The following is a 17,435-nucleotide window of genomic DNA, read 5'->3' on the forward strand; positions in this document are numbered from 1 at the left end:
CCGGGGAGGGCCCTGAGGTGGGGGGGAGCAAGGCAGAGCTGGACGCAGTGAGCGTGACGGAGGTGATGAAGGACTCGGCCGACAGGGAGAAGGCCTACCTGACCCAGTCCACTGAATACTACAGCTTGGTGCCTGGTATGGACTTAGAGGGCTCAGACCACGGAGAGTATGAGAGCGTGGACCTCTCGTGACATCAGACACAGGCCCAGTAGACTGGAGGGGTTATCTTTGAGGGTGTGTGTCTGTGAGGGAGAGTGTGTCTTGTTGACAGAGAGACAGTTGGTCGGAACACTGAAGTATCGCAATTGTGTTTGAGGAAGTGAGGTAATGTTGAGCTTTTCCTGTGGGACCAGAGACACACAAACCACAGTTTGAGTGAAATGGAAGGGAGGGAGGCCCACTATTTCTCTTCTTATAGGGTAGACTTCGCCGTCAATCATTTGTATTGTACATACGGATTTGTAAACAGGGATTTAAGCAGAGGGTTGGGGAAAAAACGTGTATCTCTACATTTCATACTCTACATTTCATGAAGGAGATTTCAGTAGCACAACTTTGTAACCGACGCAAAGTTTTAGAGCTACCGTGTCTCTGCCTACTTTTACCAAGTCGAGCAGCTAAATTTGTCAGCTAAATAGTTTCCTCTGCCTCACCCTTACTGAACGATCCTTCTGCATTCCAGTCTGACCTGTTACTTGGAAATGTTTTATTTATTTATTTCACGCCTATTATTGTTCTTTAATTAACTCCCTTGACGTTTATCACAACAGCAAATGATTAGGGGAACGAGGAATGTCTGAATATGCAACCAAGGCTACATTCAATATCTATAGTGCATGTGGAATTTAAACCATGCATAAGACTAAATTCCCATGTGGCAAAATGCATGTACCGGTAGGTCCTCATGGTGCAAAAACGAAAGAAACATGCATGCACATGCTATACTCCGTCATGTGGTGAAATGTGTGTACAGATTGGAAAAATACCCGGACTGTCAGATCAGGATGCTGGTTCCAGATAACATCTGTCCTGCCTGAATGGGGTTGGCTCAGCAGACAGAGGTAGAGAGGGCTGTTAAACAGAAGCAGCCGATGAAACATCCAATGTCGGTGCTGGAGCCCTAGACCATGGAGTGCCCCCCCACCTGCACAATTAAACTACTACTTTAACTGAATACTCTGGTAATCAAGAAGGTTTTAGACTTTAGAGCATACTGACTCCATTGTACTCACGGTGTGGAACACACACTGCATGTATGCACTCTTAGCCTTTGTGGTTTTGTAAGCTAATTTAACCCTGCGCCTATCAAGTGTGTGGGAAGTGAGGGTGTGGAACTTCCTGGAATTTCACGAGTAACTGAGGTGCATTGTCCAGACAGCGTCGTTGTGCCCCTCATGTTTTCCATTGAAGACTTCATCCAAAGGCATATCCCCATTGTATTCCAATTAAAAATGCTAAGACACTTGGACACTGCAATAATACTCATGTTTTTTTATGCTAACCTATGCAACACTCACACTGACAGAAACATTGACTGAATCTTATATTTAGTAACAGTGCAGCTATTGCACAATGATATTATATATATATAATATAATATAATATAATATAGCAATATATTAGCAATATAATAGGACTATTAGGGCTAAATGATAATGAATGTTCATAACAAGAAGGGTAATTACGTTTGTTACAAAGTTCTTACACTGTTATAATGGCAGCGATATAAAAAGTGTCATAATGCAACATAACCTTTTCATAGATGACCTCTCCTCAACAAAAGCACTGATTTTGGTCATTTCTTTGTGTGGTCATAATTGAAAACCATGTATCTGTCCATTTTGTACTTGTCTGACTTGCATTTAAATGCTATTTGAAGAAAAATAAATGTTTCTTTCATGCCCCTTTCTCTTTAATATGAACATGAACACGAAAACAAAACCTATAAGTTATCTACATTATATGAAGGCCAGTCTCTTACCCCCTCATTTGGAACCTGTTATACAGCCTCTCAGCCCAACCTGTCCCCATAATGACCCAGGCTATTTGCAGCTAACTGAAATCTCACTTCAACAGCTATGGTAGCAAAGCTCTGATTTCATCCAGTGTGGGAGGTTGTAATTATAGCATTAGGTTACCCAAACAATCACTCTGGAGCAGCCTCCTCTGTCCGGTTCTCAGAGGTCTTAGCCCCAACCAGCAGCTCCTCTGCCCGACCCGGAGCCAGGAAATGACTTGGCAGAAAGTCCTGGGGATCTCAATGGACGTTAATCTCTGAATGCATTTGATCTGCATCAACCACAGGTCAATGGCTTTCATGACGTGTAATACAGCACTTTAATTTCATTCAAAGATAAGAGTTGGCTACCCCCCTTACCTGGAAGGTCCTTGGCGGTCCTAGGTTCATTCTTCTATGATGGGTTTATTGGTAAGGTGTTGCTTTTCCACTTAAAGGTATCAGCTAAGAATGCCTCCTCAACCATCAATATGTGATTGAGTTATGTGTATCTTTAGCTAATGCTAGGTATGACTTCCCATGTTTGGCGCATGTGTTCTGAGGTAGAATTCCTTTATATGGAAGGACATGGCTATTGAGATAGGGAGAAAGAGAAGAAATAGATTCTTATTTAAGGTGTGGGATTGGGTTTTCCTACAGTTGTTGACATAGCTCAAGATATAAATATTGTGGAAATGCCGGAAGAGCTTTTCTCTTCTTCACTATATCAATTGTTCTGTGAGAATATCCTGAGAGCAGAATTTGAAGTTTCCTCTAGCTCTCAGCATGGGGTGGGTCCAACCACTTTTTAGACCACAAGAGTGTCATCCAGTGATAGGAATGGGAACTGCAGCTTATAAACACCTTGACCATACTGATCAAACCTTCTCTGCCGTGCTGCTAACTGAATTAACACCAAGAAACATAGAAATGTACATTTTATATGAACTCTATAACTGTAATAAACTACAGTCTACGTGATATTCATGCTGTCCTACATGATTTGTTGATCCCCACATTCATTACCATGACTTAAGGCTGAGGACACTGGCTATCGTCAAAAGAGGGAAGTCCACAGTGGAAGCCAAAGCTGGCCCCTCTGTGGTACACACAGGCCCATAAATATTCTGTCAGGAAAGGGCAAACAGAAGAGGAGGATAAAACAGTCCTGTGGAGAAGAGGCTGATTTATCGTCGATCAGTGAAATGACTCGGCATAGACATTATTCTCATGTGAAAAACAAACAGCTCAGTGAACGGAGCATGACAACGAGTAGGAGATAGGTGGGCTGTGCACATATGTCAGATATACATCAAGCTGTGCTCCTCCTCTTGTTGAGTGCTCCTATTTATCTGTTGAGATGAGATGAGAGTGGAGATATCAGTGTCACTGTCATCCGCGGAACATTATAGGATGATGTTGTGGAGATTTCTGTCTGTGCGGTCAATCAATCACAGTATATGTCTTTTTATTTCAACATGACAGGGTTGGGGATTGATTTATTTGAAGTTGTTGCACTTCCTTATTTTTTGTTGCATGTGTAAAGTGCACATGTCATGTCACTGAAATAATATACTAATGCAGAATTGTTGAACAAAAATAAGTTATATGATGATAGCGTTGTAAGTTCAATCACACTTAAAATGCATTATGATGGAGGTCTGTCTGTCAAAGCTGTCATCCTAATGGTCTCCTCACATTCTTCACTAAAGTATAGTGTTCCCAGCCAATAAATCCATAGGAGGATGATGGTTTTGACAGTCCCGTGGAGAGGGTTAAAATGGGAGATGAGGGGAATATTTTCTTTCTCACAACAGTGGGACAGGATACAGGAGAAGGTGCTTCAGTAACCCTTACAGGTGAGAGGAGTAATACTTTCAGCATGATTTCAAATATGAATCACATGACAGCAAATATATCAATAACATTATATTGTATTTTACAGGACGTCACTTTTTTTGCCACACCATACAAACAAAACACAATGACAGTGTCCTATACCCTTGAGGTGGCCAGTGCCAAATTCGGAGGGTTTTCCAAGCTGCTCTTCAGGTGGAGAGGGAGCATCTACAAGCTGCTGTATAAAGAATTCCTGGTCTTTTGTGTGATGTACAGCTTCTTCAGTGTCTACTACAGGTACAAGCAACTGTATCTTTTATACAGACTCATAAGAATTGACCATTACATTACACATATCAGAAATACTCTGGCATTACAGTAGATTTTATTATTACTATTAGTGAATTATCACTTAGTTGGGATGTAAGTTGAGATCTTATAATTAACTTTGCAGGTACCTCCTCTCACCAAAACAACAGAGGTTGTTTGAATCAATAGCCCTTTACTGTGATAGGTTTGGCAACCTTATACCTATGCCTTTTGTGTTGGGTGAGTCAAAATAACTTAAGTCTATTCATTGCATGTTTTTATTGCCTTTATCTGGACTAATGTGTGCAAAGTCTCTATGTTATGAAAGTGATATGCTATGTTTGCAATTGAAAACACCTGGGCAACGAGATTAAGTTTACTCAAAACATCTATTGTATAAACAGCACCTTGTGGTTCTGTTTGTATCATATCATAGAATGAGAGTCATGACATCCTCTGTTATTGTAAAGGTCCCTATTGAGATATTGAGATATTTGTGCTTCTTTGATGGCAGGGTTCTATGTTAGCCTAGCCTTCAACCGTTGGTGGGGTCAGTACACAAGCTTCCCCCTGCCTGACAACCTGATGATGGTGGTTTCTGGGAATGTCCATGGGACAGATGAGAGAGGACGGATGCTGCGGCGCACACTAATGAGATATGCAAATCTGTCATCTGTTCTCATCCTTCGTTCCATAAGCACTCGGGTGCGCAATCGCTTTCCATCCTTGGAACACGTTGTGGATGCAGGTAAGACTGACCTGTGTCATTTCAACAACTGAATAAATCCCTGTAAACAAAGAAAATATCTATGGATTATGATTCACAACCAAAAATGGCATTTTGGTATTGAATGTGGTTGTTACCATTCTCCTTGCTCAAATGAAACCAGTGCCATGTCCTATAGGGATCCTGTTACAGGCACTAATCTTCCCCTGCAGGGTTCATGACATCCCAAGAGATCAAAAAGCTTGATAGTCTATACTCAGATTTCAACAAGTATTGGATGCCGTTGACTTGGTTCTCAAATCTGGCATCCCAAGCGAGAGAGGAGGGTCGAGTGAGGGATGACATAGCTTTGAGACTCCTCATGGATGTGAGTCATTTCTTCAGAATACTAAATGTGTGAATTGACACAGTGACTACACCATGCAGTATAAATCATGTAATAGTACCGTCAATTCCACCATTATCAACATCATAAATAAATCATGATGACACACCATTTCCTCAGGAGCTGAATAAGTACAGAGGCAAGTGCAGTCTACTGTTTCATTATGACTGGATCAGCATACCTCTCGTCTACACACAGGTATGCTTGGTCAGGAATTGTAGTGAAATTGGTGCACGTTAATATAGAAACAAAACTATTTTCCTAGATAGAAATTAAGCCTATAATCTTAGACTAGAATGCATCTTTAATGAAGATTTACTATTTACTTCAGAACTAGGCTACATCTGTGTCCTAGAAACTGCCCCTTAATTTAAAAAAAAAAAAAAATCCGCAAATCATACTTTATGTGATGTCACACACACAGGTGGTCACCCTGGCTGTCTACTCTTTCTTTGGCTTCCGTCTGATTGGACGACAGTTTCTGAAGCCCGAGAAAGATTATAATGGAGATCGCAGTCTAGATGTGTGCGTGCTTTCTGTTTTCACTATGCTCGAGTTCTTCTTCTACGCAGGCTGGCTCAAGGTGAGATAAGCGTCCCATCTCGTCTTCTTCTTGCATGCCCAGACAAGTGACTTTCTCACTGTGGATGTATGTCTATAGCCAAGCGAGGCTCTTTAACTAAGGTGACATTTACCTCTTATGATAAAAGGTCTTGGTTGTAACTACCATCTTGTCTGCTCTGTAGGTGGGGGAGTTGATTATAAATCCCTTTGGAGAGGACGATGACGACTTTGAAACCAACCAACTAATTGACCGAAATATTCAAGTGTGTGATATATCATCTCACTTCACTTGCGTTCACACTGAGTATTGTCTGATTTAGTTTTATTGCCATCTGGCTTGTTAAACTTGTTCTCATTTTCTCACAGGTATCAATGCTGGCTGTGGATGACATGTACCAGAACCTGCCCCCCACTGAAAAGGACAAACACTGGGCGGAAAGATGCTTCCCAATCCCCTACACCACCTCTACTGCGGCAGAGACTCTCAAACCAGTCTTCATGGGCTCCACATACGATATGAGGTCAAATGAATGATTATCATGTTCAGTATATCAGTGGGTCCAACCCCATGTCTTCAATCCATACATGGATAACTATACTAATATACTACTATACTACTATACTAATACTGCCCCTCCCACCTCTTTGTTTCTATGTGTTCACCATCTGCAGGATGAGTGAGGAGGAGCTCACACACCACCAGACTGCAGACACAACTGGATCAGGCCAATACCTGCCTCACAGAGGCTCACTGGATGATGCCCTTAGCAACCACACCCAGGGGGGCCAGGGGGTGCAGCTGCTGCAGGTCCATGGAGGCACCTGCTCACCATACATCCATGAGGACGAGTGTGAAGATGGGAGGGTCTCTTATGAGCATAAATAAAAAGGGGAAGCTCTGGTTATGATTGCAGTGGAACTCACCCAAGCCAATGAAAATGGGCAGACATGCTGAATGAATGAATATTGGCAACTATTATGCAACAGTAAAAAAAAATGTTTACTAGCTGAATGCATCTGTTTTTGCATACATATTATGTTTTACATATCTTTTGATAATGTTAATGTCATGACATCTTGTTAATTAAAAGTTTCGGAAAAACATAAGGTTTTCATACAATCTTTTCTTGTTTTTAGCCTGCAGCAGTAGCATAGCTTTGTTTGTCCAAAATAAACTTGAAAATGTTTAAAAATCGACAAGAAATCAAAATAAATCAAATATTATAAATTGAAAATATAACAATTCCACACATAATTATGAAGCAGCAACAAAACGTCTAATTCACTGAGGTAATCCGCTTGTTAAATCTGACGTCAAAAGTGACGTTTAGCCATTTCCGAGTCCAAACCAGAAATTCCCCGCACCAGAGTACCAGTGAACAACAGCGGTAGAATGACAGTTTAATCGTTTTTTAGACTCGGATCTATTCATACAACAAGAGGGACACAGCACTTTCCCGTTTTCTCCATATTGTCAGGGTATTTGAGCCTCGGAAAAGCGCTATATAAATATAATTAATTATTATTATTATTTCGGCATTTCGAAGACAGCGCCTCAGCCAACGTTGGACCCGGAAACACGTCACGACTTAACAACTTGACTTCACGCGCAAAAAGTGAAACAGTCAATAAAGGACCTTTACTTTGAAACGCGCCAGCGACCATCGATATCATCTGCAACCTTTAGCCTTGCGAGGGAACTTCCGTGTTATGCTACCTGACATGATTTTACACAAGTGAGAAAACTAGCACATGAACAACGCAAAACTACACTTTCAAGACTGCCATGTGTGAGTAAAACTAATGATCGTTCGATTGTTTATTTGGGGAATCTAACGTAACTAAGCTAGTAGCTTGCCAAAGACCTATTTCATCTTCAGTCATGATAGATAGGTAAGCCAGCTAGCGATGCTAGTCCCACTAGCCTGACACACCACCACCACCACCACCATCACCATCATGGGGGTCAAGCAGCCCAACATGGTCAACGTGGTCAACATGGTCAACGCTATGGGGCGTTTCGCCCTTTTCGAGCTAGAGACAGTCAGCACGTTAGCTAACCTAGCCAGCTAGCAGAGGATCTGATGATGCATTGGCCCATGTAATGATGAGAATGTTCCATGTTGTTTGAAACGTCAACCCGGGGGATAATCAGCTTTTTGTGTTGTCTTGTTTTGTTCAATAGGAGCATTGCCACCACGGCATACCAGGCATACAAAGGGAGAACTGAACCCGAACACTGTGATGTCAGGTGACGTCCCTGTCCCTTCAACTCTGTGTTGACACACATCAGCTCAACCAAACTGCACTGAGATGTCCCCAGGGGACAACCCTCACGTTCTCCTCGGAAGGATTCGCTTTCTGAACAAGTGCATCGAATGTTTTAGGAAGAGCGAATCCTTGCCCGACTGTTTATGTTTCGTCCCGAATGAGGTATGTTACAAGATCTGCAAAGATTCGTCATCCAATTCAACTGCCTCTACTAGCTCGTCTGCTGCCAACTCCTCCGTTGGAAAGACCCTGATTTCTGTTTGGGAAAGCCCCCACCAAGCTCCTCACAGTAAGAAACTATGCAAGTGCAACATCGAACCGAAGAAAGGGACGTGTATTCGGACCACAGGGGAAGAATATTGCAACAGTCAAGGCCTGTGGGTCAAAATAAACAAGGTAAGATTTGAATGCTGTTACAGTACTGAACACAATTTTTAAAACTGTTTATAAAGTTTTTGTCCTCTAGCCCTGTCTGTCCTCGGGTCTGTCTGCAGGACCAGTTGGAGGAGCATCGTGTGGGACAGGAGCTGGAGGAGGGATGGATTCTGGTGTGTAAGCACACAGAGGGAGGAGACAGACTGGTTCCTGTAGAATCATCTGACACCGTCAGCAGACACCAGCAGCTCTTCGGCTATGACCACAAACCCTGCGACAGGTGTGTGTGTGTGTGTGTGCGTGCGTGCGTGCGTGCGTAATCCTTAGCTGCCTTCGCAAACATAAGCTCTTCTACTTGCAATATTAAAGGTATTTGACTTTGTAGTTGGTGTCTTCATGGATGGCCTCCTCCCCCCTCCCTCCCTACTCTCTCTCTTTCTCTCTCAGATGGGAGCAGGTGGTGGATGTGGAGACTTCCCTGCACATCGGCTCTAAACCCAAGGTTGCCGAGAGTGACGAGGCTGCCGTCCAGAAGCTCAGGTGAGTGGTTGTCTGTCAAATCAGACTGTCAACATAAGGCATGGCAAGTGAGTGATGAAACGAAAGGTGGTCAGGTGGTCAGACAAGGTAATGTTCTCCTCCTCTCTCCCCTGTCAGATATGTGCCCCCCACCTGGACCTTTGAATGTGACGAGGACCTGGTGCACTACTTCTACGACCACATAGGGAAGGAGGACGAGAACCTGGGGAGTGTGAAGCAGTGTGTGACCAGCATTGACGTCTCGTCCTGTTCTGTGAGTAGTGCAGTGAGAAGGACAGGGTTAGAGTTCCTACATCAGGGGCCGGAGATGCACAACTCACTAATGCTGGTTTGCATTTCACGAAGGTTACTATACTGATCAAAAGTATGAATCAATCACTTTTATGCTTGTGTGTTTGGATGTATTCCCTTGTATATCTGATTGAGTACAGTCATGGGATACCCCGTGAAATATTTACGCCTAGTTCTTTTATAAGAAATATGGACATATCAATATTCAATCTTCTTTCAAACAATATCTATAGATAAAGGTGATGTAATTGAACCAAAAACAATGAGAATGTAACTTTGTCATCAGTTATTTAACAAAAAATTAACAAATATGTCAATTCCCATTGGGAAAAAAAGTTAGGACACCCTATGCTCTAATAGCTGATAATTGTCCCCTTTGGCTGAAATAACCTCAATTAGACATTTCCTATAACTGTATATCAGTCACTGACCCACTCCTTCTTTCAGCTGTGTGATGTTTGAGGGGTGTCTTTCACAGCCCGTTTCAAATCACTCCACTGAAGATTTTCATGAGGCGTCCTATCTTTTTCACATGACTGCTTGTGCTGGCAGGAGGACCCAAGTGGAGGCGCAAGCTGTTTGACTGATGGAGACACAGAGACGTACTGGGAAAGTGACGGCACGCAGGGCCAACACTGGATCCGCTTGCACATGAAGAGAGGCACTGTGGTCAAGTAAGGGCTGGGGGGCGTTCAATGAATGGGCCACTTCTACTACTTCAGTTATAGACTTCAGTGATACACTTTGATGTGGTATAGGACACAGCTAGAGAAGGACTTCTCATGCGTTGTACAATTGGAACCACTTTGTCCTTTGTTCTCCAGCAAGCTGATCTTGACTGTGGATTCTACGGATGACAACTACATGCCTAAACGAATCATTGTGTTTGGGGGAGAGGGAAGCAACGTGAAGCTCAGCGATGTCACCATAGATGAGTAGGTTATTTACCTTTTAATTTATTACACTGGTATGAAAACTTTGTTGTCTTTTGTTTTAGATATTGATAGATTATTGTTTATTATTATTTGTACCCCAGCAATCTGATTGGAGAAGTATGTGTGCTGGAAGACATGACAGCCCACCTGCCTGTCATTGAGGTCAGGATTGTGGAATGTAGAGGTAAGAGCTGCTTCACACATGAGAAAGGAATGCTGAGTAATGGAACCTATAGATCTTTCAGAGAATATCTCTAACAGTGCAGTTCAAAGTGCCAACAATCGAATGGTATTAAGCACTGGCAAGGTGACAACTTGAAACTCCTTAAATCCCTGCCCTGTAATCACAACTGGGATAGCCAGCGGGACTGCAAGTCTCTGTTGTGTAACTAAATCAACTTGGACTTTGGATAAAGTCGTGTGACTTAAAATTAAATAATCAATCCTAGGTGTATTCTCAGGCTTTGTGTCCCCAAAATGCCCCTCCTTACGCATCTCTTTCCCCTCCCAGATGAGGGAATCGATGTGCGGATCCGAGGCCTTAAGATCAAGTCATCGTGTGAAAGAGACCTGGGCCTTAACGCTGATGTGTTCCAGTCCCCAAACCTGGTGCGTTACCCCCGCCTGGAGGGCACCCCGCCTGACGTCCTCTACCGTAGAGCACTGGTCATCCAGAGGTACGGAAATGTGGCTCATACAGGATGCATTTATCTGTTAGATACTGATGTATGTTTCTGTATGATCTACCTGTATTTTACCTCTTTCAACTTGACTGTCCCTCATAACCCATCCATTGCTACCAGAGTTATGTTCTGTTAGGCTCTTACCCAGTGTGTATGCAGTGAGGTTTCCTGGTCATTTGATTGTGTCTCCTTCCTCGTGGGTGGGCAGGTTCATCTATCTCCTGGACAGTCTGTTGCCTCACCTGGTGCCAGCTTGGGACTACAGCCTGGGCACCTTCAACCAGATCAAAGTGAGTGTCATAACTACCGTATTTTCCGCACTATAAGGCGCACCGGATTATAAGGCGCACCTTCAATGAATGGCCTATTTTAGAACTGTTTTCATATACAGGGCGCACCGGATTATAAGGCGCACCGGATTATAAAGCGCACCGGATTATAAAGCGCATAGAATAGAAAATACTGCAGTCAAACGTCTGACTGGGGTTGCGTTACGTCCAAGCTCCACCTACTGCGTTGCGTCACCTCTCCATCGGTGTTGTGTCAACTTCCCGTTGTCCATGCTCCACCTGAGCGTTGTCACCGTCAACGTTCTACCTGCTCCACTGTCAAAAATATATATTTTTCCACCTCAGCCGTTCGTCATCCATTTTTGCAACAAGCGTCAAGGACCTGCGGTGATTCACAGCTGACTCGCGTGAATAGCAATTCGCAATAGCTGCGACCACGAGATATAGAGTAGTTGGCTACAAGCATTTTCAATCTGGTATTATCTCTATTAGTGGATTAACCGCTGTGGTGATTTAACAGCTGATAAAAATACATCAAGTAGACTACAAATAGGGATGCTCCGATTTATCGGCCACCGATTTAAATCGGCCGATTTCACTCCAAATGACTCGATCGGTGATCGGCAAAAATGGCCGATCGCGAAAACCGATCTTTTTTTTTTTTTTTTTTTTTTTCCCCCTGGGGAAGACAGATAACTGAACAGAAAACATAGGAGGACGTAACAGTATGTAAACCATGAAGGCCACGTTTATGATGTCTTTTCTACAGCCATATCGACTGACTTGGGCTTCAGGCCCTAACTGGGTGATAGGCCAGACCTTTACTATGCCATAAAAATGGGTCTGCGTTTGCTTGGTGCCTAATGGATAAAAACTTTTGTCTAAAAAGCAAAAAATATGTAGGCTATCCAGTCAGTAGGCCTACAGTTATGTATTTTTAAAAAAATCGGTATCGGTATCGGTTGATCTTGAGGAAAAAAATCGGTGATCGGTATCGGCCCCAAAAATCCAGATCGGAGCATCCCTAACTACAAACAGAGCAAAACAATAAAACAACACCAGAAAACAACCAATAGGCTATACAATTATAACCAACAACCAATATGTGACAGCTCCTGGTGAAATGTGCAACGTAATTTTTCAGTTTTGTGACTCTGAACGCAGCCACAGCTACGAACGCTGCTAACAAAACACATCGCTACGAAGGTCTAAACTGTATTTTAATAACATGACAACATGCTGGGAGAACATCGACATACTAAAAACACATAACTACACATAACTAGATGAACACACAGTTCTTGCTTTTGAACACGAACTAAAACGAAAGTATTTTTACAAGTCAACCCTCCCTTACCGGTAGCCTCCGGCAAACGAGAATAATGAATCCAATACACACATTATAAGTGTTTAGTGATCGTTAAACTGTTGTTTATTATATCGAGTGGGTACTTTAAAACTTCAAGTTGAAAGCACCAAGAAGGACCGCCTCGAAATTCATCGATGTTCATATCCCGTGCTCGCGCTGTTGCCTTCATTCGAATAGTGACTGTAGAGACGCTTCTACTTGCTGCTCTCTGTTCAACAACCCACTGTTCGAGTTTGTCCTCTAACTGTTTGCCCTCTAACTGTGTCTAACTGTGTCTAACTGTGGCCATCTCGCTTTGTTCCCTCGGAAACTCTGTTTAGTCTTCTTTACTTGGGGTCTTGTGGTGTGGGACTGTGAGTAAGCACATCAGTACCGGTGTTTACTGATTACCGTAATGCTGCAAGCGGTGCGCCTTTGTAGTTTACCAGTCGTACTGAAACATTTTGACAGAGCGCCTTGAGCGCCGTGTACAACCAGTATGGATCAACCAATTAACAAATTGATCCATATATTATTATAAGGCGCACTGTCGTTTTTTTGGAAAATTAAAGGCTTTTAAGTGCGCCTTATAGTGCGGAAAATACGGTAAGTAAGCATCACAAAGACATTACGGCCAGGATGAAAATCTGCTGTTCTACAATGTCCTAGATTTGTTGTGTGTAGATTGGTGTTATTTTGTAGTTGTTTTGCATAATTGAATTGTTCCATCCTTCCGCAATCTCACATTGTTACATTGACCAACTTGCTCTCTGCCGCCACCTAGAGTATAAAGCAGTTCCTGCTGTTGTCCAAGCGCCGCTCCGCCCTCATCACCCAGTGCCTGAAGGACTCGGAGACCAGCAAGCCCAACTTCATGCCCTGTCTCTACATCAACCGTCGCCTGGCCATGGAGCACAGGGACAACACTTCACTGGACCCCACCTGCAAGAACGCTGTCTTCACACAGGTACACTGCAGTCTGGTCATCGCATAGTAGAACAAGTAACAAGTGTTTCAAGTGGGTGATTTTGACTCCTTGTTTTAATCATGCAGGTGTACGAGGGTCTTAAGCCGTCCGATAAATTTGAGAAGACGTTGGACTACAGGTAGGCGCTGTCCTCCACCCACCATCTAATCATCGTGACAGGGTCCTCGTAGTGAAAGGATCTACAACAGTCTAGAAAAATACATGTATATTAGAGAACTTGATTGAATTTATGTTGCTGTTCATCAGGTGGCCTGCACGATATGACCAGTGGTGGGAGTGTAAATTCATTGCAGAAGGAATCATTGACCAAGGTTAGTCCCACTTGGACAGCATCTTTACATACTATCACACTAACTGTACTATTGACGTAGCAGGTATAGCTGATCCACTCACTCAATCCATCAGAACATTCTCAAGGGCCTTCCTTTATTATTGGCTATAGAGGACCCGTCCAGTTCCACCAACCACTGCTGATTTGTACCTCCTGTGATCTTGTTGTTGTCCTCCAGGAGGTGGGTTTCGGGACAGCCTGGCGGACATGTCTGAGGAGCTTTGCCCCAGCTCAGCAGAGTGTCCCATGCCTCTGCCCTTCTTTAACCGGACATCCAACCAGGTAACCCCACATCCTCCACCTTCCCTAAGGTATGTCAGGTGTTCTGACTAGAGTTTCGTGGCTAGATATTAGCCTTGTTTGCTGATAATTTTTTGTTCTTGTCCTTTTTGACAGATGCTAGGAAATAATAGACAAATAATTATCTAGCGTCAACTAAAACCTGCAGAAGGATTATACATAGTTTTTCAGAATGATTCCTTTCGCCTTTGTAGTTCAATGGATGCCTTGTTCTCTTTCCCAGGGAACAGGAGAAGCCAGAGACTACTATGTGCCCAACCCGTCCTGTAGAGAGTTCCACAAGTTTGAGTGGATCGGCCAGGTCATGGGAGCCGCTCTCAGAGGGAAAGACTTCCTGGTTAGTGACATCACTCCCTCTCCACCCTCCTTTTGTTTGGGTTGGATAGATCTTTAAATCTTTGTACAGTACATTGAGATATATCGTTGGACATGAACCCTCTCTGTCTGCTACAGGTTCTGGCTCTACCTGGGCTGGTGTGGAAGCAACTCACTGGAGAAGCAGTCAGCTGGAGCAAAGACTTCCCAGCTGTGGACTCAGTACTGGTGAGCACCCCCTCATTGTGACGTGTCATTGGTCGTTTTCTCTAAGCTTAGCCAACTCTTTCAATAGGGATAAGTAAGTCTTGATGCTGCATTTCCTTCTAATTTGTTGTAGTGTTATGTTGTAATGATAGTAATAAGTGTAGTCTGTGTGTGAGACGGTTTGTCTGGTATTGACCCAAGTATGTGTATGTGTACAGGTGAAGTTGCTGGAGGCAATGATGAATATGGACCAGGATACGTTTGAGTTTAAATTTGGCCAGGAGCTGGTGTACACTACTCTGCTGAGCGACGGCAGTCTGGTGGACCTCATCCCTGGAGGCAGCAGTGTGGTTGTCCGATACGACGACCGCAGGGAGTTCATAACCCTGGTGCAGAAGGCCCGTCTGGAGGAGAGCAGGCAGCAGGTAATAGTAGTGAGTGTGAGTGTGAGTGATTGACAGTTTGTGAAGTGATGCTTGGAGTAGAGAGATGAAGTGTATGCATGTACCCCTGCATGCTGTGCGTGCAATTGGTCATGCTTGTGTGTGTGTGTGTGTTCCAGATTGCGGCCATGCAGGCTGGCCTAGTGAAGGTGGTGCCGCAGGCTGTACTGGACCTGCTTACCTGGCAGGAGGTGGAGAAAAAAGTTTGCGGAGACCCTGAGATCACCGTGGAGGCCCTAAAACGACTCAGTGAGTCCTTGGTCACAAATACATGATACTACATTAATCAGTCACACAAAACTGCATTTGTTTGATGTTAAATCTACTAAACATTGTCTCTATTTCCCCGTCAGCCCGCTACGAGGACCTGGAACAGACAGATGTTAGAGTACAGTACTTGTGGGAGGCTTTGATGAACTTCACCAACGGTTAGTTACACACCTGTAGATGCATGTCTGAGACTTGGATTAGGATGCTGCTGAGCATTGAGCCCCTGCTGCATGTGTTTTTGATTGCTGACAGTCTCAAATGCTCTCTGTTTTCAGAGGACCGCAGCAGGTTTTTGAGGTTCGTCACTGGAAGAAGCCGTCTTCCTGCCCCTATCTACATCTTTCCTGATAAACAAGGGTATGTAGAACACAATTCCCAAGCTAAATACTTCCCTGCACTGATGTTTCTGTTTGCAACTTTACCTATACTTTTATTGAAGATACAGATATTAATGGTGTGTTTGCTGCACTTTTACAAAACATATTTTTATAAACATTTTCCCTCTAGATCTGAAACCACAGATGCGCTACCACAATCCTCTACCTGCTCTAGTACCCTTTATTTACCCAACTACCCCAGGTGAGTGAAGTGAAGCCCTGAAGTTAGCGTTGAAGCCCATGTCTTCGATTGCCAGAGGGAATGTAGAATAGTTAGTGTACAAATGTTGATTGCAATCTTATAGAACAAAGGATGGCTCAGGGGCTCCCAGTCCCTACGTTACCAGCGTTCCTGCGCACTTCTAGTTTATGTTGGATGCCCTTTCACATTGTGGCCACTCAACGGGTTTTTGATATGTAGATGTCTATCTTTGCATCCACATCACAGAAATAAGTCCAATGCTATTTTGGAGAAACAGTTCTTCATCACAATCCATTTTTAAAGCTCAGTAAATAATACTGACATGTCTTCCAATTCACTAACAGTGTATTTCTGTGCATCCCTCCTTTTGTGTTCCTGTTCCCTACAGTGCGAAGGTTTGTGAGGAGAAGCTGCGCTATGCTGCCTACAACTGTGTGGCCATCGACACTGACATGAGTCCCTGGGAGGAGTGACTCCCCTCCACATCAATATAGGAGTTTTACAGATAAACATATTTTTAGCAGCACTGTCTAGCCAGAGCTAATGCCAAGTGTATAGCTATATAAATGAAATGATATATACGCAATTGCCAATTAATCACAGCTGTACAAAATAAACTATGCTGAATCAGGTATCAATGCTGGCTGTGGATGACATGTACCAGAACCTGCCCCCCACTGAAAAGGACAAACACTGGTTGGAAAGATGCTTCCCAATCCCCTACACCACCTCTACTGCGGCAGAGACTCTCAAACCAGTCTTCATGGGCTCCACATACGATATGTTAAAATCACTCTCATATTCAGTATATCACTGGTCACCATACCCATCTCTTCCATCCATACATGGATAGCTACAATACTGCCCCTCCCACCTCTCCCCTATCACTTCTCTGTGTGTTCACCATCTGCACCAGACTGCAGACACAACTGTATCAGGCCGATACCTGCCTCACAGAGGCTCACTGGATGATGCCCTTAGCAACCACACCCAGGGGGGCCAGGGGGGTGCAACTGCTGCAGGTCCATGGAGGCACCTGCTCACCATACATCCATGAGGACGAGTGTGAACATAGGAGTGATGTCAACACTCTTCCCCTTGGGGAGGGAGATTCTGGGAAGTCTCCAATCAGCATAAAGAAAAAGGGGAGGCTCTGATTATGATCGCAGTCAAACTTACCCAAGCAAATGAAAATGAGCAGACAGTGAAAGAAAGAAAGAAAGAACAAAGTACCAATGTAATGCATCTGTTTTTGCATGCTTCTTATGTTTGACACATCTTTTGATGATGTTCATGTCATGACATCTTGTTAATTAAAAGTTTTGTGAAACATGTTTTTGCTCAATTACTTTACTGTTTTGTTAATGTTTAAAATCTACAAGAAATTACAGATCAAAATAAATCACATAAACAAAAAAATATAACAATTCCACACATAATAATAAAGCA

General features: G+C 43.4%; 2 protein-coding genes across 2 annotated transcripts; both read left to right on the forward strand.

Moving 5' to 3' along the window:
- Window positions 1–3,980: 3,980 nt before the first annotated feature.
- Window positions 3,981–6,706, forward strand: best4 (bestrophin 4; the record flags this gene model as incomplete). Its single annotated transcript, XM_080547005.1, has 9 exons — window positions 3,981–4,132; window positions 4,290–4,384; window positions 4,659–4,892; window positions 5,084–5,238; window positions 5,377–5,454; window positions 5,681–5,839; window positions 6,003–6,083; window positions 6,187–6,341; window positions 6,493–6,706. The coding sequence occupies 9 exons, from the start codon at window positions 3,981–3,983 to the stop codon at window positions 6,704–6,706; spliced, it is 1,323 nt and encodes a 440-aa protein (XP_080403131.1).
- Window positions 6,707–7,541: 835 nt separating this feature from the next.
- On the forward strand, window positions 7,542–17,214 carry hectd3 (HECT domain containing 3). Its single transcript, XM_080546338.1, has 22 exons — window positions 7,542–7,610; window positions 8,006–8,487; window positions 8,586–8,746; window positions 8,914–9,006; window positions 9,124–9,259; window positions 9,850–9,971; window positions 10,122–10,232; window positions 10,334–10,416; window positions 10,744–10,909; window positions 11,124–11,205; window positions 13,338–13,520; window positions 13,607–13,659; window positions 13,788–13,852; window positions 14,051–14,154; window positions 14,396–14,509; window positions 14,626–14,715; window positions 14,913–15,119; window positions 15,257–15,386; window positions 15,491–15,565; window positions 15,683–15,764; window positions 15,915–15,986; window positions 16,375–17,214. Exons 2-22 carry the CDS (start codon window positions 8,134–8,136, stop codon window positions 16,457–16,459), a joined length of 2,568 nt encoding a protein of 855 aa, XP_080402464.1. The 5' UTR covers window positions 7,542–7,610; window positions 8,006–8,133; the 3' UTR covers window positions 16,460–17,214.
- The last annotated feature ends 221 nt before the right edge of the window (window positions 17,215–17,435 follow it).

The sequence above is a fragment of the Nansenia antarctica genome (assembly GCF_963989245.1).
Source record: "Nansenia antarctica genome assembly, chromosome: 16".
NCBI lineage: Eukaryota > Metazoa > Chordata > Actinopteri > Argentiniformes > Microstomatidae > Nansenia > Nansenia antarctica.

Bases quoted from the DNA above. Each gene is read 5' to 3' on its own strand.
- hectd3 (XM_080546338.1), top strand. From the start codon at position 8,134: ATGTCCCCAGGGGACAACCCTCACGTTCTCCTCGGAAGGATTCGCTTT. The intron at 9,007-9,123 runs GTGAGTGGTTGT...CTCCCCTGTCAG, and splicing joins GCTGCCGTCCAGAAGCTCAG to ATATGTGCCCCCCACCTGGA. The intron at 9,260-9,849 runs GTGAGTAGTGCA...TTGTGCTGGCAG, and splicing joins TTGACGTCTCGTCCTGTTCT to GAGGACCCAAGTGGAGGCGC.